This window comes from Hetaerina americana, unplaced genomic scaffold, assembly GCF_022747635.1.
Source record: "Hetaerina americana unplaced genomic scaffold, ioHetAmer1.1.p SCAF_3, whole genome shotgun sequence".
Lineage (NCBI taxonomy): Eukaryota > Metazoa > Arthropoda > Insecta > Odonata > Calopterygidae > Hetaerina > Hetaerina americana.
The window spans coordinates 103,856,686-103,881,226 of record NW_027286874.1 but is presented as its reverse complement, the minus strand read 5'-3'; the positions used below and the strand labels follow the sequence as shown (position 1 = coordinate 103,881,226).

The following is a 24,541-nucleotide window of genomic DNA, read 5'->3' as shown; positions in this document are numbered from 1 at the left end:
TCTCTGTTAATATTATCCGGGTTTTTGGCGATCTCAATTGCTTCTCTATTTAATCGTGGGTAATATCTACTCTCCTTTGCTATTACATTTGCTTTTTGGAATAAGATCTCGGGACCAGGTTCATTCCATTTGTGTTCTGAGATGGCCGACAGGTGAAACTGCTCATTTAATGTCGCCCGGAGGTGTTCCTTCATCCGAACTTTCACTGATCGGCATCTTTCCCCGATGTAGGCTTTCCCCCATGAGCAGAGTACTTGGTAGACCCCTTCGTATAGGTCTTTTGGAATTTTGTCCTTTGGTCCAGGGAGAGCGTCTGCTATTTTCTTGGTGCAGTTAAATCTTGTCACCATGTCATGCTTTTTCAGGACTCTGGCTATCTTCTCGGATGTTCCTGATACGTAGGGAATAGTAGCGTATGCGTTTGGGTCCGGTTCCGTCAGCTTGATGGACTTGTCCCAATCCCGTCTTCGCCTTTCTTCCCTGGTGATATGGTCCTTTTAAGGACCATATCGTTCCGATAGCCATTTTGCTGCAATGCTTTCAGGAGATGTTTCTTTTCCGTTGGCAAAGAATCGGCGTCAGAAATTTCATAGGCTTAATGAACTAGTGTGTCCACCAAAGAAGTCTTCTGGAGCGGATGGTGGTGAGAGGCTGCATTAAGATAACGGTCAGTGTGCGTCTTCTTCCTGTAGACAGCATGTCCCAGCTTCCCAGCACTCTTCCTTGTAACTAACACATCCAGGAAAGGTAGTTGGTTGTCCTTTTCTACTTCCATCGTAAATTTGATGGAGTGATGTTGTGAGTTGAGGAACTCAAGGAATTTCTGAAGTTCTGCTGCGCCGTGCTGCCAGATGACGAAAGTATCATCCACACATCTTAACCACATTCTAGGTTTTTTCTCGTACTGGTTAAGGGTCTTCTCTTCAAATACTCCATGAATAGGTTAGCTATTACCAGAGACAGCGGCGAACCCATGGCTGCTCCCTCTGCCTGCTCGTAGAATTCTCCATTCCACAAAAAGTTAGCATTCTTGAGGCAATGCTCCACCAGTGTGGGGAAGTCTTCCGGGATGCCGTTGGAGGTAAGGCATCTGATGATCTCCACTGAATCCTTTGTCGGGATGTTGGTGAACAGTGAGACAACATCGAAGCTCACCAATAATTCATTGCTGTCAATTGTGATCTTTTCCAGGATGTCGATGAAATGTCCAGAGTTTTTCACGAATGACGATGTTTTTCCAACGTAGAACTGTAGAGATTGGGCCAGGTATTTCGCCAGTCTGAATGTTGGGGCATCGATCTGGCTGACTATAGGTCGGAGAGTTATCCCCTCCTTATGTATTTTCGGCAGTCTGTATAATCTCGGTGGTTTTGGGGCTGAAGAAAATAGTCCATGTTGTTCTTCCCTTGGGATGAGGGATTTCTTTATCAGAGCTCTGGTGTTTCGCTCTTTTTTTGCTGTCGGGTCGGTCTTCAGTTTCTTATACGTTCTATCTTGGAGAAGTTTTGTAATTTTGCTCTGGTAGTCCTCTTTGTTGATTATCACAGTTGCGTTCCCCTTGTCTGCCGATATTATGAGAATGCTCTCGTTTTCTTGCAGTTTCTTCAGAGCTCGTCTTTCGGCAGTTTTGATATTCGCCTCAGGTGGTCTAGCGTTGCGTAGAATGAGTGCCACTTCTTCCCTTATCTCATCAGCATCTCCCTTTGGAAGTTTTCGGATGGCCGACTCGATACCAGTTATGATTTTCTCCCTTGGTATCATGGCTGGAGCAATGGTGATGTTTGGACCCTTGGATAGGACTACAGTGGAGGCGTCATCTAAAGTCAGATCCGTTAGGTGGACAACGGCACGGTCCTTTTCAGGACCATTCACTGGGTGTTGCCTCAAGGTCAGCTTTTCAAATTTCTTGATTTGTGTATTCCGGGTTGACCCATGGCCAGCGCGGGAAGAGTCGTATGTTATCCTTTTTATTGTGTTCCAATCAGAAGCGCATAGCATCTCGCCCAACTCCAGATGAATCGCGAACAATTCTTCTGAACAGAGGTGGAGAGCAAGGAGTGTGTGGTGCACCCGCTCTCGTAGTAAGGCCTCACTAGTGCGATGAAGAATTCTTTTTGCTGCCTTGGTTCTTAGGTGGTGTTTTACTTCAACACAGGTCGGCAGTGTATCCGTGTCCCTGCAGCGTTAGATGAAGGCCAAGGAAGACGGTAGTCTTTCTGTCTTCTTCCGCAGCTTCTCAAATCTCCTTATCTTCCTGTGAGTTCCCTCCCCGTAGAGGCGAAGTACATGGCTGCCTAGGTTTTCGCAGCGGTGGTTTGAAGGATTCTGCATTATCGGGTTTCACCGTGTCAAGGTTTGATGCTGACAACAGTTTCTTCGGCGAAACCCGATAATGCAGAATCCTTCAATGCCAAGGGTGGTTCCCACATTCCCAATCACCACACAGGGATCCTCTTTGGATTATTTTGAAATGAGAAGATACTGCAGATGCTCTTCTTGTATTCATCAACCTGTTTTTCCAACATGCTTAAACTATTAAGTTCACAATTTCTTGCCTCGGTGCCCAATTATTGCCAAAAACTAAAAAGATTCGAGTTTTTTTTTCAACTTTTTCATCTCGACCTTATTTACCAAATTCAATTCTGCTTTGACAACCCACTTGTCCCTCATTGCTTAGTCAACCATGAAGATTACTTAAGAAATATTTGCCAATCCTCATGTTGCTGATGAAATATGCTATTGTGTCTTTCTTCCAAACAATTAGGACACTACCAAATCTGTTTTCCATACTAATAACAATAGTGCCTACCATTAAAAACTTTAAAGATTCAAGGCAGCAAACTTTGCATCCACAGCAAATTGTCATTGGATACTTTTGCATGCTCAATTTCAACACACCATAATCTGGCAATTGAAGAATATGTATTAAAAAAAACAGCACAAATAGTGGAGGAAGTGAACACATTTCTTCTGGCCAAAAAAGACACTGACGGCCCATCAAAGCATCAACTAAAAATAACATAAGAAAACATGACTGGATACAGGAGGAATCAAAACAGTCAAGTGAACATATAAACACCTCCCATCATCAATATCACCCAGGACAATTCTCCAGCCAGTATACTAATTAATCCTAATAAAGTCAGACAGAAATAAACACAGAAGCAGCTAAAACAATAAAGCCAAGGGAATTACTAACAATTTGTCACAAGTGATACATTATGTACAGGAAAATGGAAAGAAAAATGAAATCCAATGCATATGAAGAATTTTATTTACATACGTCGGTTACAAAAATTGCTCCACATAACAAGAAATTTCAAATATTTTTCATAAAAATGATTGTGTTCTGAAAATTCTTACAAAAATTATGAACAAATTAAGCCACTTTGTATGGATTCTAATTTTTAAAAATAACCACCAAAATTGTTTTTACAAATATGCCTTAGAAGTAGTATAACAATCATTGAACAGTAATTACAAAAGGTAAACACAATTGCATGAGCAGAAACAAAACAGAAAAATTTCACTGTCCAAATAAAAAGTCAATTGTTTTAGAAATCAATCCATTGTTCTTGGCTGATCCACTGGACTGCAACTGTTGGCAAGAGAGACAATGAACATACTTTGTCAATCAAGCATTTTAATCCATAACATACACATTATGACAATAAAATAGGGTGTAAGTAGCCTATGGCAATGGAGGGGAGAATGAAAGAGGAGGGAATAACTATTATTGGGACCAACTAACAATCCCCCCCATGAGACTATTAGGCAAACAATACTACCCTATCAACATATACACACATTCTAAGTGAGCATAGAAGAATGTGGGTTGTCCATAAATACATTCTCTATCCAGAGTGAACCTTTGATTATCATGCCATCATTTGGCATGATATTTGACCACATTTCTTTTTCAAATGTATTATTTTTTGTTCTATTTCCCTAATGTGTCTGAAAAAGCTCACCCTCCACATGGCTGCTACTTGCTAATTTCATCCTAACTATTTACTTCTTAGTACAGAAAGCTCAAATTTTGTTCGCTCTTACACGCGGTAACATTTCAGACAATTTCTAATTCTGGAGGGAGAATTTACAGTCATAGAGGGAACATACTAAGATACATTGTGGCCACAATCACCAGTTACATTACTGTGAAAGCATTGAAATATACAAACAAAGAATATCGGGATTAATGTGTTCGAGGCCTTGGGAGTCTCTAGTTTGAACCAATTTGGGTTTGAGTCCGAGTCTATAGAATTTTATGATCTCAATTCCTTTCAAAATATTTTTTTTTTAATTTCTTACACCATGACATAGTTTTATTATAAAATAATACTTATTAGGTTGGCTCACACTCTTAGTGACATGACTGGGAGAAAGCGAAAAATGTACTATCGATTCTAAAATAACATCTCACCTCTGAAAAGTTATGATCATATTTATCTTAGAAATGCCCATATTTAGAATGTTAACTTATCTACTTTTACATTGAATACTGTGAGTTTTTCTGTTATTACCAGTAAAATAATTTTGCATGAATAAGTCACCTGGAATTTATTGTAAAGTACCTAGTGTCGCAAGTATGCGACATGGTTCTCCCTTCCTGGCTCCTCCGAATACCCACCCCAAGCGATCAAAGACAATGTTGCAAGTATGTAACAAAATATCCCTTTCCTGGCTCCACCGAATGCCCCAAGCAATCAACGATGCAGTGTTGCAGGTGTGCAGCATGGTATTCCTTCCCTGGTTTTCCCCGAAACTCCCACGTGACCAACGACAATGTTTCAAGAGCACTCCTCCCCCGGCTCCTAAATTGGGTATAAAAGCCCTGATCGTGGGGCGAAAAGCAGTCAGTTGGTTATCTGGCGGTGACCGGTAGAGCACGATGCTTCAGCTATGTTGCGCTTGTCGCGACAGCGTGCCCTATTTCTGACCCAACGACGGACGAGGGCTCTGCCTCGGTTATGCGTGTCGTGACCGCGTCCGCCCTGCCATACTCCCTTCCTTCCCGACGGACGCGCGTTGGTTTACTGAGGGTCTAGCCATCCACAAGTTGCGTATACCTTTGTGATTGGTGCATTATAACTGTATGTTGTATAATAAACGATTGTTTGGGTAAGACTCGGTGTAGTTATTCTGACTTTCCCCGATACCCTTTGTGTCGCACCATAAGGAATGCCCCTTGCGACACTAGGTACTTCTAAAACAGGTATGACTCAAGGAGCTATTGTTAAAGCTCTCTGAAATATATGAATAGAATTGAATGGAAAGCCAATTTGTAAATTTACTGTTTTCTATACTGCTTCAATTACTTCGACATCAGTTGGTAAATACTTAATGAAGTCTACTATGTGTGCGACTTGTACAAACAAACTATGATTTCTCATTTATTTTTTGAAGAAAATACACTTCTCAGTTACATGTATCTTTTTCAAATGTCTCATTTTTATTTTTATGTTTCAGCAAGGTAGTAATTAGTCTGCTTTTCCTAGTGGTTCAAATTATCAACAGATACTGTTGAAAGAATAAGATCCACACTTATTCCATTGAACTAGCACCAAAGGTGGAGAAGCAATGCTGCCAATTTTAACATAACTGTTGCACGACTCTCAATGGCTCATGAGAATCATGAAATGGCAGAAAAGTATCATTTGAAGAGACATTCATAGCCAGTACCATTCTAGACTACTCCCACACTTTCCATGTCCAGGTACTTCATTTCACTGTAACTTTGTACATGTCCAGAAGTGAAGCTTTTAAAAATAGGTCAGGATTACCATTATAAGAAAGTTTGACTCATGGAAAGGTGGATGAAGGAAGCAGAATTGACAGCCCCCTGGAAATTAGCGATGCAGGAAGTAGACTATTATCACACACTGAAGAAGAGGAAACAATGAAAACTGCAGATGACATTGAGGACCTACCATCATCTCCAAGCCCTCTCGAAATAACAACTGAAATGCTTTCAAGTAAGGGCATTGATACCTCGAGAGCCAGCAATTTCTATACAAGAGTTCACCATGTGGAGAGATACAAATGGAGTGAAAAAGGAACTCCCGACTCTTACGAAAAGTGAAGAGTCAGGCGTGATGTTGTGGAATCGAGACATAATAAAAACTTTGTTGCAATTTTCCACAATTAAAACTTTATTTCGACCATGGTTTCGATACACTGCATCATCATCAGGTGGTGATGATACAGTGTATCCCTACTCTTCTCTTGCGTCTGCTAGAGAATCATAAAATGCAAGTCTCCTCCCAAAAAGAACCAAAGAGAAAATATTTTCTGCATATTCCAGTAAGAATAATGAATACTGCCAGGTAATTTGAAGAACTTACACTCAATATAGCAGATTTTTGCATTCTGAAGTCAAATTGAACTCTCAATTCACTCCATGATAATCTGCATAACTTTTACATTTAAGGTGGGATTCCATTCAAACGAGTTTTCAGTGAAAAACAAGAAAACATTAAAGTTCTTACATAAAGAATGCAAATGACAAGATTTCCATCTTTATGGGGGCACTGCAAAAAAAATTAAGTTAAACAGTAACGAAGAGAAGGCAAAAATCATCAAAGTAGAAAGGCCAACTGTGATGGGCCAGAATAAGGAGCCATTTTAGATTCTGGTACCATTAGAAGAGCAAATTGGTGAACACATGACACCTAAATAATGCAATTTATGTAAAAATTTACATTTGAATGATATTATTCCATCTACTATTTCTGCAAGAAAACAATGTGTATCTAAGATGAAATAATGCCTGACAGACAGACTGCTTTTTTGAAATTATAATGACATAACACAATGCCAACAAATGGTCAAATATATTTTTAACACAAACATGTGAACAAAATATTCACACTAGAATGTGGAATTTTATTTATAATGTTGATCTCTTTCAAAACTTGACATGAATGGAATGCCAATCATCATGGGGCTCATTAAAAATTTCAACATTGCAAATAATGGGATAAGAGAGAAGCTGAAAATCTCAGTGCATGAAGAAAATTACACACACGATAGAAGGACATGGATTCAGTATTTGTGGGTACAAGGCTACATGCCATGATGACAATGGGCAGGTGATAGCAATGCAGCACACGCACTGCCAAAGTGCTGGCCTGCTATCAATAAAATAGGCATCCATCCACTTTCGCACATGCAAAAAAATTCTCCCGACTACTTCAAATCATTCCATACATGTGAATATTATACATCCACATGAAATTTAATGAAATAGAGACAAAGGATGTCTCATGGAAAAGTAGAAAAATTATGCTAAAATACAATTAAGGCCACAACTCACTTCATTTTGAGGTGATGTCACTGTCTTCATCAATGGTCGGATTCCTGCATACTCTGCACTTGCACTAACTGAGGATCTTCGTTTAGGTGACTGAAATAATGAACACCACGGAATGAATACAAAAGGCTTACGACTGTTAATCCATGTTGAAAATCCATACCCTTTGAACCCCTTCAAGTTTATTGTCCCAACTTTCATAGCAGTTCACACTAATCACAGAAATCTTGAATGCAGTGGAGTGATCAGCAGGTGTGCCGAGCGGGGATGTGTTCAATTCAAATTATATTTAATCAAATAAAATTTTTATGCTAGCTATTTCAAATCTTCTAACTATGCCACAAAAATTACAGAACTGCAACAAAATAAAAAATAAAGAGTGATAGAAAGGAAAAAATCTATGACTTTTACATTTCCCATGATGGTTAATGATCATGTTGTTTGCGGCACTTACAATAAATACACAAAAACATTGACATTCGATATGAGCTGAACCAAAATATGATCAGATCCAATTCCTTGAGGCATGGGAAGCACTTGATATTTTAAAGAAAGTTCGCGAGGAATTTATAAAATCAGTTCGGTTTGCAGACGATCAAGCTTTACTTTGCCAGCCAGCAAAGGGGTTTACAACCATTGCTGAACACATTGGAAAGTCAGTGCAATAATAAGGGGATGAGAATAAATGTAAGCAAAATAAGGGTTATGAAATTTTCAGGAAAAGGAAAGGCTAAGCGAAATAAAAAGGATTTCATAAACTAGAGGAGGGGGAACCTTTTACCCCTCTAGGTCTTATGAATCAAGATGGTGAAAGCATTAGGGACAAAAGAAGACCACCTGTGTTAGATAAAACATTTTACCAGGAGGAGGGAATTGTATTGTTGAGTAAGGATACTGAGAAAAGGCTCATAAAAACTTTGATACAGGGCAAGGTTTGTTAAATAATTGAACTGAGCTCTTACAGCTAGCAGTATTGAACAAATTAAATGACTCCAACAGCTGTAAACAGTCCCTTTCTGAGGTTTTCTGAGGTACCTCTCTGAGGAAAAAAATTAAAATGAAATAAAAAAATAAAAACAAAATCTTACTTCAACTTGTGTTATACTGACAATTCACCTTCAGTACTTTGAAGAGGGCTACTTTATGGCCGAAATACATGTATTCATATTCACCTTTCTCATCCCTTCTTTTATCACGCTTACCCCTTCCTCTGACTTGAGGTGTTTGCCAACTAACCACATTTGTGCCTTACTTTTATTTTTTATTTTACTTTAATTTTTTACCCTTCCTTCAGAAAGGTAAACTGTTTACGGCTATAGGAGTCATTTCATTTATCTAATGGTTTGGTACAATATGGAAACAAGGTCATGGAAGCGGGATGATCGGGGTAGATTGGAGGTGTCTGAAATGTGAGTGTGGAGAAGGATGAGGAAGGAAAACAAATGAGATATACCAGGGATGGAGAGAGGAGAGGAAATTGCTGGAAGAAATCCAAAGGAGACAAGAAAGATGGATGCAGAGCATTTTGATGAGCGGTTGGATGCTGAGAATGGTGATAGTGGGGAAAATGCTAAGTAAATGAGGAGGGGTTAGGAATAGGATAGACATGTTGGATGGAATGAAGGAAGGAAGTATGTGGAATTGAAGAGGGGTTTAATTTACGGTTGGTCGTCAGGTTTTGTTTTGTGGGAGAGGAAGGGGATTATCAATGAGCCATTATGTAGCCCTTGTCCTTCCCAAAACTAACCTTAAATAATAAACATAAACATAGCAATCAACTCGAAGGTTGGTCTGGTGAGTGATGGTATAGATTACACAACACTAAGCCTGACAGCAAGTGAAATTCAGACATTACGGCAGGTGGACCAGATCCATCCCTAGCGTCACATATAGTTTTCTAGGATGTTCTGATATCAAGTAATCAAACTTGGGTCCTCTTGTCAGTAGTCCAATGCTGGACTACCACGTCTCCCACCTTAACTGATAGTACCAATAATAATAAGCTGGCAATACAATACACCATCACTCATTTTCACACAAATGAAATTCACATCTTCCAATTACAATATAAGCAAAGAATAAATTTGTATGCTAGTATTTGTCATTAAATATTCAAATAAGGGGTCCATTATGAGTCTTCTTTCTTTCAACTTCCTTATTGCAGACTTCCTATTTTTCTATTCGTAAATATACATTTTTTTGTGTCTCCGTTTGTACTTCATAGTATTAGGCATTTAATGGTAATAGTTTATTAAAAAAGGGAATATAAATCACTGAATTAGCTGTAGTGTCACTTAAAACTTTGTGTTCGAGCATGTGCGTGGTAAGAGAAAACAAATGCAGAGTGATCATATCCTACATCTCCAAACCAGGTATCCAAAATTAAATGAATGTATCCTTACTTCGTTAACTGTCATAGTTAAAAGCAACATTTGACAAAGTTTACTTGAACTATAAAATATGAGCCTGATTTGAAGTACATCATGGGGTGATTGCATTCCATTTGGCACAGTAGAACTTAGGTTATCATTAGACACATGAGCCTTAAAAAAATGTTCTATGTACTATTTAAATTACCAATATTCTGGGAAATATTAAGAACCCAGGGTTACAATCTTCTCTGCTTGATCAAATATGAAACAACTAACACAATTAGTAACTTTTCATCAAATGGGAATTCAACAGAAGAACAATATGCATGTATTTTGTTTGTTTTGTAAGTATGTTATTTTGTACGCATGTCTAATTTTAGTGATGAATCTTTTGCAGTGTCAAAGCTGTGCTAACCCCTAATCATTTTACAATAGATGTGATGAGGGCACTGGGAAAAGAGACTAGGGAGAAAAATTCAATGCTTAGAATTGTTAACTACTATTTTTATAATAAAATTATAATATTTGGGTAGTTTGAAAAGTTCTCGGGAATCACCACCAGATGTCAGCACTAGTGCTATGAGTTTCCCACATAGTAATAGGTAATCCTATATGAGTAAATGCGTCAGTGCTCTGGGAAGATATCTGTGGTGTGGACGCCTCTCTTTCGTTGTTCTTGTGTAGTGATTCGTGAAGATGAAAAAATTGAAATTCGAGCAGTGATTAAACACTTTGCAAAGAAAGGTACGAAAGCAAAGGAAATTCATGGAGACTTTAAGAACACTCTGGGAGACTCGGCTCCTTCGTATTCAACTGTTGCCTAGTGGATCAAGGAGTTTAAGTTTGGTCGGGACAGCTTAGATGATGATCTGCAGAATGGTCGGCCAAAATGAGCCACTATCCTATAAATTACGGCCAAAGTGCATAAAATGGACCAGGAGGATCGCCAACAAAGTGCAAGAAATCACTGAGGCAGTAAAGATGTCTTCTGAATAGGCATATTGCATTTTAACAGATTTTCTGCACTGGCTTGTGACCAAAGATGAAACTTGGGCCCACTACTATACCCCAGAGAAAAAACAGCAGTCACAGGAAGGGAAACATGTTGATTCACCACCACAGAAGAAAGCAAAGGTAATATGTTTGGCTAGAAAGGTGATGGCTTCAGTTTTCCGAGATGCAAAAGGGATTCTGCTGATAGATTATCTTCCCACTGGTGAAACAATTACTGGGCAATACTACACGAACCTCCTGGATCAATTACAGCAAAAGATACAAGAAGAAAAGGCCAGGTTTGGCAAGGAAGAAAGTATTCTTTCTTCAAGACAATGCCTGACCACACACAATTGTCATTGCCATGACAAAAATACGTGAACTATAATACAAATTGTTACCACACCCACCTTATTCGGCTCCAGATTTATATCTGATGGAGCCGAATCTTCCCAAAGCTCAAAATTCTCCATGGAGGATGGAGATTCTCTTCAAACAAAGAACTAACATCTGAAGTAGATGGGTATTTTGCAGGCCTGAGGGAATCTAACTTTCGAGATAGGATCAATACATTGGAATATCGCTGGAACAAGTGCATTAGTGTACAGGGAGACACTATTGAAAAATAAAAAAGTATCACTGAGGCAAGTTGTTAATTTCTATTCTGTTCTGGGAAATTTTTAAATTACCTTCGTAAGTTGCCTTGAAGGCCTTCAGAGGAGACGGCCATCCTGCAAACACATAAAAGCTACGTGCTTCTCACGGCACTAGGGAGATTTCTTGAAGTGGAGAATCATGGGGAGCACATTGGCAATGGGATATATTTAAGACATTGCTTGCAAAATCCGAGCAGGCTCCATCCTGAGAGCATTAAAACCAGCCAAAGTTTGCATGATCACAGAAATAATTTCTAACTCTGCCATTTGTACTAAGACAAGTTTTGGTACTACTCATAATAGAAATAAGTTATCACAAGCTTAAAAAAAGGTATATCAAAGAGACGAACAACATTCAAAGTACCCTGTTACATATTAACAATAAACATGAAAGCCTTGAACGCAACCATGCACTAACTCAAAATCGGGTTTGAAAATATTTACATGACCTTGAATTTAAATTTTTCAATTTACTCAGGAGGGAATTCAAGGAACAAAGTATCATTGCATGAGGGTGGTCTGAAAAATTTCCGAATACTCTTCAACAAAAGTTGGGAAATATGTACGTGCATGCATTGAAAAGTAATCACCAACATTTTAGCCATTTTGCACTGTCAAATGTTGTTTGACAATCATTTGAGTAAGGGTCATGAGGGTTTTTGCAACAATGGAAAAACTTCAGCATCAAGTGTTCATTAAATATTTGTTTTTGAAAGGCAATATGCCTACGCAAATCAAAGACGAGTTGGATGCTGTGTACGGGGACAATGCAGAATCATTTAAGACCATGAAATTTTTGGCAGCTGCACTTAAACACGGCCATACCAGTTTGGCACTACTACTGGCAATGTCTAGCACCATCACCACAGGAAAATAAGCACACTGTCAGAGGTAATGTGTCCCACCTCTTTCCAAGGTGATGTGAAGTCGACGCCCAATGGTCGAATCCCACTTAGGGCACCATCTGTGGTCCTCTGCTGTGAAGGGAAATTCACCTCTGGCCCCTGAATGTTCTCCTTCTGATTATGCAGGATTTCCTACCCAACAAATAAAAAAGAAGAAAGGTATCTATTACACATGAGAGATGAAATCTATTAAAAATGCTACACATGAGGACCTTAATATCTCCTAGCACAAGTGGCAGTCTCATACGACAGTCCATTTCCAATTCCATGGTTCATCACGTTGTCATTTCCCATTTCCCCTGAGTCAACCTCACACCTGATGCATTTATTTTCCTGACTTGCCCTATTCTATTTATACATCTCTAGCTGTAAAAGAAAATGCAACAAAAAACCAACAATAGAAAATGCTTCAAATTGTGACAGTAATTCTCATTATGTACTCCCCAACCAGGAGACTAAAGAAGCTCTTATCCCCCGATTTCTTCACGTCAAAATACATATATATCTTCTCTTTGATGCCTGCCATCATATATTCCATGCATCTCATATCTGCTCCATCTTTCTTTGCCCTTCTTACAATCCACTTTGCTCTAGACTAGAGTGCTCCTTTGAATACTGCACCTCAAAATGAGTCCAATGTGGCAATCTTCTTCTTTCCATTGGCTTCTTATTTCTCCTAATCTTCATGGAACCCCTTTGTAAATAATACCTCAGTTTACTCAGTTGATCTTATCCTTCTTCAATTGGGCATCACTTTCACTTCTTCCACTTTTTTCAAATCCTTTCTGCTGCTGTCATTTGATAGACATGGCATGGTATCATCAGTGTGCTCCTAATCAAGATCAAAGGTCTGTATTTGGAGAAAAGTCTTTTCTTCACTGCTTTCTCCTCCTGCATTTGATACTGGGTTACAGTGAGATATGCATACATCATATAGTTTCCTAGATGGCAAATAAACATGTATGAGAGAACACCAACATGTCATGAATTACACCACACACTATTAACACCTTCAATCAAGCCTGCATTATCTTGGTTCCATGCTTTTTAAGCCTGCTCACTGATTAATCATCCCAAGACATGTATTAATAGGAGGAGGTCAGTGTTCTGGCTGCAAATAATACAAGTAACCGCTCGGAGGACAAAGTTTCAGTAAATGCCAAAACCATTTGTTTGGGAGAGCTGTTAAATGTTCAGAGAAGTCTGTATATGAATGCATATAATGGAATTTTAATAGTTTGAACATCTTTAAGTTAAATATTTCTTAACTCAAAAGAAATTTGAATTACCATGTCATTCTTCACATTTTAAAATGCAAGGTCTTTCTATATCTTGAAGCCAATAACTCAAAATTAACAATCTCACTAATGCTATTGGTCTTCATTTTGTCTTACAGCAAATAGATGTGGACAAGGAGATATGGGGCCTAAAATCCTTGAGTATTAGCAATAAAGTTAAAGTTCAGTGGAGAATAAAATTGAAAAATAAGGATATTGTGTAAAATTTGGAATTCCTCAAAGAACATTGCCCATGATATAAAAGTGTACAGAAAAATTTTTCAGGCATTTGAAGAATTGTGCTTCACCCCAGGAATCAAAATGCTAAAAAATTTGGATGACTGGCATTAGAAGCTACAATGCTTCGATGGTTGAAGAGTTTCAAGGCCACACATATTCAATTTCAAGGGCTTTAAGTTTTTGAGCTCACGAACAAACATAGGTTTTCACTAAGGATGGGCATCGATCATTCCAGATATGCATGGGATGACTAGATAAATTTAAAAATCAAAATAAAAAGGCCCAAAAGACTATTTCCTGAGACGATGCAAGCCTTACAGTGACCATTGATTGATTGCTGACCAAATGGGTCTTTTTTAAATGATTACCTGAAAAGATGACATTTAGGGTGAAAAATGAGGGAAAAGAAGCAAAGCAAATTTAATGGTGATTCTAGGGGCCACCTTGAGTGGAACAGAAAAACTGAGGCTTCACACTGTCAGCAAAGTGGCAAAGTCCAAGTGACAACAAATTTAATCCAGGTGATATTCTTGCCACCAAACAAGATAGTCAAACTGCTGCCAATGGATTAAGGCATGCTAAAACTAAGGAGCCCATGCACAGGAAAAAATGCAAAAAATCCAACAATATATATTAACATTGGAAATGGAAACTAATTGCAGACATTGATTCATTGGAAGCAACTGCTTTACTCAAGAAAACATGGGAGGATATATATATTTAAAAAACAAGGCTGCCAAAAGCTTTTGCAAACTTATTTCTCTGAATAATTATTCAAGCCCAGAAGAATAAGACATGATTATCTACTTTCCAGAAGAATGGTCTGGATTACAGCATTTGGTATCATGCAATGAGGTGTATGAGACTTTAATGAATGTGGACTGACTTAATTCTGAACGAGCATCCCTCAATCAAGGAGAACATCATTGTCAGTAATAGATGGTATTTTGGAGCCAAAAGAGGTGTAAAATTTAGCTTTCAATCAGACCATAACCTGAAATTGAGACACTAAACGCTTTGACAATATTTCTCAGCTCCACTCTTGGACATTGCATATTTTGTATATTATTCATATATTTTTGTGCCATCAACGTACTTTCTGACTTGAATACATACTACCTTGATCGAAAAGTTCCCGGAATAACCACCGTGTGGCGCTCCCATCGTTCCGATTTGAGTTCTGTTTTTTTTGTTAAATTGGTACATCTGTTGTTGATATTCCCATTAAATCTTAGTGTCATAACTTGACATTTGCAAAAGTTACGGTCGGTTTTCGGTATGTCCATCAGTGCTTCCTGCGATTTTTCCATTACTTCCTCTCGGCTGCTAAAACGCGTTCCCCGTAATGGTTTTTTAACTCGATTGAACAGAAAGAAGTCACAGGGAGCCAAATCAGGTGAATTCGGTGGCTGTTGGATGGCATTTGTTGCATTTTTCGTCAAAAAATTACGAATAATGATAGCACTGTGCGACGGTGCGTTATCATGGTGCAAAATCCACGAGTTTTCTGCCCCCATTTCTGGTCTCTTTCGGCGAATTGCTTCACGCAAACGTCTCATAACGCCCAAATAATACTCTTTGTTTACTGTCTGGCCTTCTGGCAAAAATTCATGATGCACTACACCGTTGTAATCCATGAAAACCGTCAGCATTGCCTTCTTTTTTGACTGAAAACGACGTGGTTTTTTTGGTCTCGGCTCATTTGGTGAACGCCATTCACTTGCCTGATGTCTGGATTGCGTGTCGTACTCATAAACCCACGTCTCGTCTCCAGTAATGATCCTTTTGATGAATGTGGGATCGGATTCAGCCTCGCAAATCATGTCTTTTGCGACGTCAACACGGTCTCTTTTTTGCATGAAATTGAGGTCTTTTGGCTGCTACACGACGGAAACCCAAATCATTAACCACAATGTCTTGGGCGGATCCATAGGCAATGTTCAAGTCCTCCGCTATTTCTCTGATGGTTAATTTGCGGTTATTGACCAACATTTCTTTTACTTTATCAATTTTTTCACCGACTTTCGATGTCGATGGTCTGCCACTGCGTTCATCATCTTCGATTGACTCACGACCACTTCTGAACCGCTCGTGCCACTGGTAAACGACCGTTTTTTTTAGAGAATCGTTGCCGAAACACTTTTCCAACATTTCCAACGTCCGTGCGCCACTAAATCCGTTTTTTACGCAAAATTTAATACAAGTTCGTTGTTGCAAATTTAAATCCATTTCTGTAATTGTAAAAAATCGCCAACACATACAGAGATAGATGTACTCTTGGCTACGTAACTTTTGCAAATGTCAAGTTATGACACTAAGATTTAAAGGGAATATCAACAACAGATGTACCAATTTAACAAAAAAAAACAGAACTCAAATCGGAACGATGGGAGCGCCACACGGTGGTTATTCCGGGAACTTTTTGTTCAAGGTAGTATACACTTTTTTATTACATGTTTAGTTAACACCATTGCAGGGAATTGCAGTGTGACTAGTGAATCTTAGTGGGTCACTTGAATACTACCAACCATGAATGTTTTATCATAAAATATTTTATCCTTGCATTTATTGTAGACAGAAACAATTTTTGTCGCTCTTAATCGAAATGTTTATACCAATAAAATGTAAAATACTATCATGTCATTATATGTTTGTAACACCAATTTAAATTAACCACTAGAAGCACATTTTCTCTAACTAGGCATTTCAACGACTTGAACCATCTTTCAAACCTTGAGACAATTTAATCGTGAGTGTCTGTGCTGTCCCCCATTCTAGTCCATTGCTCATCAATCACACCCAGAGGCTGAGATCCAGTTTGTCTCACTTACTTCAGTAATAATTCTCAAGTATATTTTTGAACAAAATACCTCTTTACTTGGAACTACAGTCATAGAAACCCAACCCCCAGTCTCCGCCATAATTTGTCTTTCATTGGCATCACAACCGGCAGAGACTCCACCAGAGAGTTGTGCTTGGGTATTCATGTTTGTCGGCACCAGAAAGGTGACCATGAACTCTGGGCAGACAGGGAGAGATCCCAGGGCAATGGCCTCCTGTATGCCCAATGCAAGTGCAACTGCCTTTACCCTGCATGCAGGGATGCACTTGATGTTGCCCTAAAGGGAGCCTTTACACTCATAAGCACTGATGACAGAATATGATTTACAATAATCACAGATGAAATAGCTCTGTACACAAGAGCTCTGACAGGAAATACGCATACTTTACGAAGTGACTGCATGGTTCCTGGATGAAAGACCAAAAGAAATTGTGAGTGTTAATGCAGATCATAGCCACAAGTTTTCATGAGAAACTATCAACAATTTTGAAGTCTGAGAAGAATAATAAACGACCTCTCTCTACATTAAAGGAATTCAATAACTACATTGTTAATCGGGATTAGCACAACAAACTGGCTTCATAATCATTTTGTTTCATGTGCTACAAAATGAAAAATCAATGTTCTGGGAATTCTTATTAAAGAAATAAAAGTGCTTTTTTTAGAAGTACCTGAGACAAGCTGAAAGCTCAAACCATTCATTTCCATCAAAATGGTACATTATGAATAAGTACACATGCAATGCTATAGTTAATAAAACAAAAGTAACACATATTGTTCAAATACCAATTCAACATCAAGGACAATTTATTAAACCAACCACATACTAAACGCATATCAAATATGCACCGAGAGGTGGAACAAACAACAAATGCTCACCACATCCTGGCACGGGATGACCCCAACCATCATGCAGCCTCCAAACACCTTGCCATTCTTGCCAAGGGCCCTCCTTGCCTCTCGAACCGTGCGGAATCTAAGGTGGATCCAGTTGCAACTCTGGCTCCCCGATGACCCACCTTCGCTCACCACGCCACCGCCCCACCTGTGCTCCAAAATGGTTCCGCAGTGGACAAAGTGCGCAAGGATGTCATTGACCGCATGTGGTAGGAAGCCGAAGACTGTGACCCACGTGTCCGTTTCCCTCCTGGTCTCACTCTCTCCTCCACCTGGTCCCCCCTGGGATGAACCCTTGGCCCCCTTCTGGAACCCACTGCAACACAACACACAAGCAAGCCAGTTAATGCATTGAGGCAAAAGTGCACTTCTGGCACCCAAACACATTGTGCTCACTCTCATGGAACACCTCAATACTTTCAAGGTGAATCCACAGAAATTTATGGGAGTGCTGGGGTGTTAAATTTCAGGAGTGACCCACTGATGCGCACACAAATGCAAGAAATCGCACCATGAAGATATCAAGGCTCGGAAACCAGGATCCTTTGATTGCGCTGGGCTTAGTCTCCTGTCCAGATAAAATACTAAGGTGGAATATTCCACTTCGGATTCCCAAGGACTTCCCTCATGATATTGGGTGCATTGTAATTTGTTGTAAACTTTAAAAGCATTTAGAATTTGGAAGTGGATACCTTACCCTAGCTTAACTGCTCAGGTGGAAATCAAGAAATCAGGGTTTGACCCCTAGGCTGGGGAAATTATTTTTCTTATTTCTCACAACTAAATTAATCATTTCCCACTAATGAGTGCTTGGTTTCTACAACAGGTAATCTTTCATGTTATACTTCCCATGGCATACTTCCTTCCAAATAAATTCATCTGGCAAGAGAGATGGACAGTAGAGGTGTGATTATTAGTTAGGTGACTGCATGAGAGCCATGCAAATCCAAAATGCAGAGATGAACACAAAAACTCATGAATATTATTACAGATATGCTACATATCTTATGAGTTTAAGAAAATGACATAGCTTGTATTTGACAGCTGATGGCTCCACTTTGTGGAAGTTGATGTTCATGGAATGAAGAACACAATGTATTTTTCCACTGTTCTTTATTTAGGTACTACTAGTTTTTCTTAGGCATCATCATCAGGTAACTGTGACATGATATCTTTTCCAAATTCAATTTTTGACCTGGTTATGATACCTAATCGTGGAAACCAGAAGTACCCATATAAAGAACAGTGGAAAAATACATCGTGTTCTTCATTTCATGACAGCTTATTTTTCACTGAAGTAAGAAAAACACAACTGATATAAAGTTCTATTCCATTTAATTAATATTTAACAACGATTGAAAAATAGATCTTTCAAATACCTTCTATTGGTACTTCTAAATTTCTCTGTCATTTGTGATGCACAACCATCAACTTTTTACACAAACTGCAATACTAACATTGCTACTTGGTATCAAAAATTTAATCCTAGTTCCTCTTATCATTTAGATGATTATTCTTTACATTTTACTTTCATCACAGGTATTTTATTAAATACTACTGTCAATCACAAGTCGTCATGTATTATTAATATGATGGGCCATGTCCACAGCTCAAGGCATACGCAAGGCTTAAATCATATCCAATAATAGACTAACCTCTCAAAGAGCAAAGTCTCAGGAGCAAGCTGACTGGTGGCTTGACTGGCCATCACAGGCGATGTAATAACAGTCGGATGACTGGGAGAGAGAACACCTGCAAATGGCCCTGAGTGGGACAAATATGATGAGTTGTTGACATGAGACGAGACGACAGCACCCGGAAGAGGGCTCAGCGTGTCAAAGAGTCCCAACGTTGGTGGTCCAAAGTCAGAGGTGGGCTTCTCGGCAGGTGAAGTCACACTAGATGGAAGAGAAATTCCTTAAAACTACGAGACTAGATTCTTGGCTACAGTGGTTGGTGATTTACGACTTAGGAACAATTGAATTTGGAAAAATATACTGTGCTACAGGAAACTCCGGACATTTTTTAAAGCTACAATAATGTTTAACTTCATTGCTTTAGGTCTCACTTCAAGGAAGTTGGAAACATTTACTTTTGTTGAACCTTGACACTTTTCCCCATAATACTTCTGAGGAAAAATATGATTCGTCAATAAAAATAAATTTTTCGAATGTACATAAAATAGTTCACACAAAACCAAAATGATTAAAATGGGAGAACAATATGCACCTTTCCGCACTTGGGACAACATAAATATTTATTGCTCCCAATGCACTCAGCATTATGATTCAGGTGCATATCAGGTAACATAAATCGAAAAGAAAAATGGCTGGGTGCTTGGATTGAGACAAAGGGAAGAGAATTGGTATTTGCACCGAAGCCCAGATGCATGAGACAAAATCTATGAAAACTAACTATCTAATGAAAGTTTCATGATAAAACCATGACAGACTCAAAGTATAAAACGGATGCATTCGTGAATAAAATTTCCTCCTTTGCAGTTTAAACAAATGATCTTCATTCATTGCACATCCAACCACCGAATTTTTAAGCAATACTCTTGAATAATCTTTAAAAAAATGGGTTTGGTATTCATGCCACATCACTTACCTTTGTAAAGATCTTGAATTTCCAATCTGTGGTGCTAAATTACTGAGGTGACTTGAAGGCATGGCAAAACTACCGGTGCTGAAGGTCACATGCTTTGGTGTCTGTTGGCGTGCCTGGGCACTCGACCGTGGAGTAGAAACCTACATTCAACCACCAGGAAAATCCTCATCAGTCAAGATAGAAAAATTGACCATAATCTCCCAAATGCATTTAAGGGTATTTTGAACATGGGAATCTAAAAATATTAAGCAAATCATAAATCACAGTTCTAAGAGCAAGGCTACCCCTGCCATGAGCACCAATGAGGTTATATTACGGGAATAACATGTTCCTTGGTAATTCTGGTTAATTAAAACTCATTCTTAATGAGCAATGACTGAAATGCAACATCTGCATTAAAAGAGATGAGACGTATTTACACAAGCAAACTGCTAGACCAATCACAATCAGTGAGGTGTCGCCTTCCAGTGGCATCTGTGAGAAGTAAAACAACATCTTACTCGTGGCCCCATCCAGACTTTTCTCCTAACAAGAGCAACCCTTACCTGAGCTAGCAGATACCTGCGGTAGAAATTTTTGTTCCAGTGAGAATGAAGGTGTTTGAGAAGCAGCGTGTGTGCAATAAATTTTGTTTTAACCTCGAGAAAAGTAAAACTGAGGCCTATACAATGATTCAAGAGGCATTTGGCGATGAATCTATCAGTCGGCAACAGTGTTTTTGTTGGTAAAACCACTTACCGCCTCAACAAACATTGACTGATGAAGAACAGAAAAGTGGAAAACCATCAACGTTAACAAACGACATCTACGTCAACAGTGTGAATGATTTAATGCATACAAACCATAGTGAGATTGCAAATAAAGTTGACATAGTATTAGATTGCGTTTCACCATTTTGACAGAAATTTTGGGCATGCAGTGCATCACAACCAAATTTGTGCTGCGAGTGCTAACGGATGAACAGAGGTAAAAACGTCTCCACATCGGCCAGTTACCACTCGATCATTTAAACTGCAACCAAAACTTCTGAAAAACTATCATCACAGGTGATGAAACCTGGGTTTTTGGCTATGGTATAAAACCAGAGCCCAGTCTTTACAATTGAAGGGGCCATTTTCCTCACCATCAAAAAAGCTCAGACGTCATGACCGAGTGTGAAGGTGATGTTAATCATTTTCTTCAAATGAGAAGATATTATTCATTATAAATATGTCACCAAAGGACAAACAGTGAATGGGCAACGATATATATGGGTTATCAGTAAATTATATGTATGTATTCGGGTTGATTACAGTGTGAATGGTTTTTTTCTTAGGTATATATAAACATATATATATGTATCCCCACCATAAGCCCTTGTGGTGGCTATATATATATATGGTTTTTATATGTATTACATATATATATATATATGTAATACATATAAAAACCATATATATATATATATATATATATATATATATATATATATATATATATATATATATATGTAATACATATAAAAACCATATATATGTAATACATATAAAAACCATATATATATATATATATATATATATATATATATATATATATATATATATATGTAATACATATAAAAACCATATATATATATATATATATATATATATATGTAATACATATAAAAACTATATATATATATATATATATATATATATATATATATATATGTAATACATATAAAAACCATAGGGGGGCCAGTTCCTTTCCCTGTGCCGGTTATGGTTTCCCAGGAAGACCTGTAACCTGAAAAATCAAATAGCAGTTTTTTTTCATTTATTTATTATCACTTCATCACCTTGTTTTACAATGATAAACTATAAGATTTAAGTTTAATATAATATCTGTATAGGCAATTAAAACTTAAGTTCCCATTACTAGAATGAGTATTATAATGCACTACCAGGGACCTGCAAGTCGGCAATCTCTCTCATTTATTTAAAAAACGTGATTCAAAGTCTCCACTTCAGTCACTACACAACAACGATAATAATTCTTGACACTTTTTCGTAATCCTAGAGCACATGCATGGATTTAATTTCAAGTTTATTTCTTAGTACTTATTAATGATTCTGTAAAGCTGTAGTTCAATATTTTACAGCATGATGCTATGACAAGTAGCCACGGAAAAAGTAAATTTGGTTTAAAAATAGAAACCACGAACACCATGAGGGCGCTATCTCTTTATTTTGAAGCCTTTGGTCTTTCAAGTTAGCATAGGACTAAAAATTTAACTCACGTTGGGTGCAGTGTCTCCCATTAAAAATGACGGCAAAAACGGAGATGTGGTAGGCGATGAAGGAGTTCCTGCTGGACTGCCTACAGGTGAACCTAGCGCCATGGGTTCCATCGTGGGCTCTGTACCTTCGATGAAACTGGACTCCCCTTTCCTTGTACTCTTCTTGGTTTTTAATGCAGAAAAAATTCTTTAAGTCTACGATTAGAAAAATAACTACATTTATCTATACTAGCTAGTTCGATTTTACTGTCATTGGTGCCAAATCTATGCCATGACTAAAATATCATTAGATCTCACAAATCGCACGTTATATTTCGAAGAAATCAACCACTACACAACACATAGTTACCAAGTCGAGATTTGAATTATTTGCCGACACGAGTTCAACCTTGGTGAACCTCTACTGCAGACCAACACTATACAGCCTTCCAGGAACAGAAATGGGCTAGAACCTCTGAAATTGTCGGCACAATTGTACCTAAATTGCGGATTCCAAGACTAAATTTAAATGTCAGATGATCGACTGTTTAAAAAACAAATGAAGTAACTGAGCCGCCCACGTTGTAGAAACATGGACGTGACGTGCATGATTCCACATGACTCCCATTCCCGCGCATACGGCGCAGAACATAACCTGATCCACCCGACCAAGACTACGACGTTACAGAATCGGTCGACGAGTGGCGTCATTGTTCCCATCTCTGTTCTCATTGCTATATTTACGCTCAGCTCGGGCAAGAAGTATCTTAAAGTATTTCATTTGCTATTTTTCGACTAAGTCTTCATTTTCTTTCGCATTAATGATACATCATGGTAGGATACAAGGATTACATGACTCTCGTAGCTTATTAAAACGTATTTCAATTAATTTAACTTAACAATAGGTCGGACATCTCACCCATGCTAGCAACGTTAATGCTCTATTTTTTGGATGAGTTAGTAATCTGAAATGATTTTTGGTGCCTTCTGATCACTACACATGAAAATGTATTCAGCAATTTCCTTCGATTACTGAAATGATGACGATCGCACAATTCATTTTTTTAAGCAAAATCTCTAATTGTGATGCGAGCTATTTCAAAATCCTGCTAATATTTTATTTCGCTGGACGTATTTCAACATGTTTATCACGTTCGATATTAAAAGAGACGATTTTAAAAAAGGCTGAAGAGACTATGTTCCATTTTACGGATGTAAAAAACTAGGAAAATGTAAAAGTTATTATACTCGTAGATATTCGACCCAGGTGTTTGAGAACCCATGAATTTAAAAACCGGTTATTATTGTACAATATCGCTGAGGAAACCGTTCATGACATTAGAAGCTGTCTCGGAATTGAGGTAGCCGGCCCAAGTTATGTCAACCACCTGTAGTAATCGAATATGGTTAGTAACAGTCATTCCTGATATGTGAAATCAATCCTTATCTATGATGTAATACGTTTATGACATAGATGCAGCCGATTCTAATTTAAATACACAATCATGGACAATGACAATTGGCTCTTGACTTTGATTTACCCACATACGTATTTGGCATCAAACTATAACTTTTCATACACGGCCTAAAAATCGGCAATCGAACCTATTTTAGAAATTCGATCAGCTCTAATTGCTTGCAGCCTGATCATTAAGTGTAAATTATGTATGCCAGTGGACTCAGTGGGCCCTGAATTATGGAAATAATAATAACAATTTATTGTACACTGACCATACATATCATGTACGTGGTCTGTGCAATAAATGCGCGAACCGGTGCAATCTGGCGGCCATTACGCGAACTATAGCCCCGCCCACTAGCGGCGCCAGTTGCCTGAGACCCAATGAGCCGTCTGTGCTTGGCGGATCGTCGAGCTCTGCATATGGTGCCAGTTATGTTAGCTTCTGTTGTCCTTGCTTTTACTGTTTGTCGGAAATGGAAATTGAGCAAATCACGGAGAAACGAATCAGTATTAAGTTTTTGGTGAAGTGCGGGGAAGTTATCAAGGATTAGAGAAATGTAAAAAATTCATTCAATGAATAATAGCTGTGGTAATACTTTTTTTAAACTGGCTCTTGATTGATAGCGACTTAGTTGATATTTGCACTCAATCAGACGTGCTTTATTGAGCCCTGTCTTGTGTACCTGAAATTTGATGTCCAAAATCATCATGGGTTATATGCATCCGAGGATCGAAT

The 24,541-nt window shown here is 38.3% G+C and overlaps 1 protein-coding gene across 3 annotated transcripts; it reads right to left on the bottom strand.

The window, feature by feature from the left end:
• Nucleotides 1-3,256: 3,256 nt before the first annotated feature.
• On the bottom strand, nucleotides 3,257-22,901 carry Nup35 (Nucleoporin 35kDa). 3 transcript variants are annotated; one of them, XM_071588028.1, is made up of 8 exons: nucleotides 22,714-22,901; nucleotides 22,365-22,526; nucleotides 20,105-20,244; nucleotides 19,150-19,392; nucleotides 17,477-17,810; nucleotides 12,239-12,370; nucleotides 7,316-7,405; nucleotides 3,257-3,598 (listed from the first exon to the last, which is right to left on the bottom strand). In XM_071588028.1, the coding sequence occupies exons 2-8, from the start codon at nucleotides 22,473-22,475 to the stop codon at nucleotides 3,527-3,529; spliced, it is 1,122 nt and encodes a 373-aa protein (XP_071444129.1). In that variant the 5' UTR covers nucleotides 22,476-22,526; nucleotides 22,714-22,901; the 3' UTR covers nucleotides 3,257-3,526. The 3 variants fall into 3 exon arrangements, with proteins under 3 accessions (XP_071444129.1, XP_071444131.1, XP_071444130.1); XM_071588030.1 differs by having other exon boundaries at nucleotides 22,365-22,523; XM_071588029.1 differs by lacking the exon at nucleotides 22,714-22,901 and having other exon boundaries at nucleotides 22,365-22,601.
• Between the last annotated feature and the right edge of the window lie 1,640 nt (nucleotides 22,902-24,541).

Excerpts from the sequence above, each read along its gene's own strand:
- Nup35 (XM_071588028.1), bottom strand. The coding sequence starts at position 22,475 with ATGGAACCCATGGCGCTAGGTTCACCTGTAGGCAGTCCAGCAGGAACT. Across the intron at positions 19,393-20,104 it reads AATTCAAGATCTTTACAAAG|TGTGACTTCACCTGCCGAGA; the intron begins GTAAGTGATGTG and ends TCTTCCATCTAG. Across the intron at positions 12,371-17,476 it reads TCATCCCGTGCCAGGATGTG|GAAATCCTGCATAATCAGAA; the intron begins GTGAGCATTTGT and ends TTTGTTGGGTAG.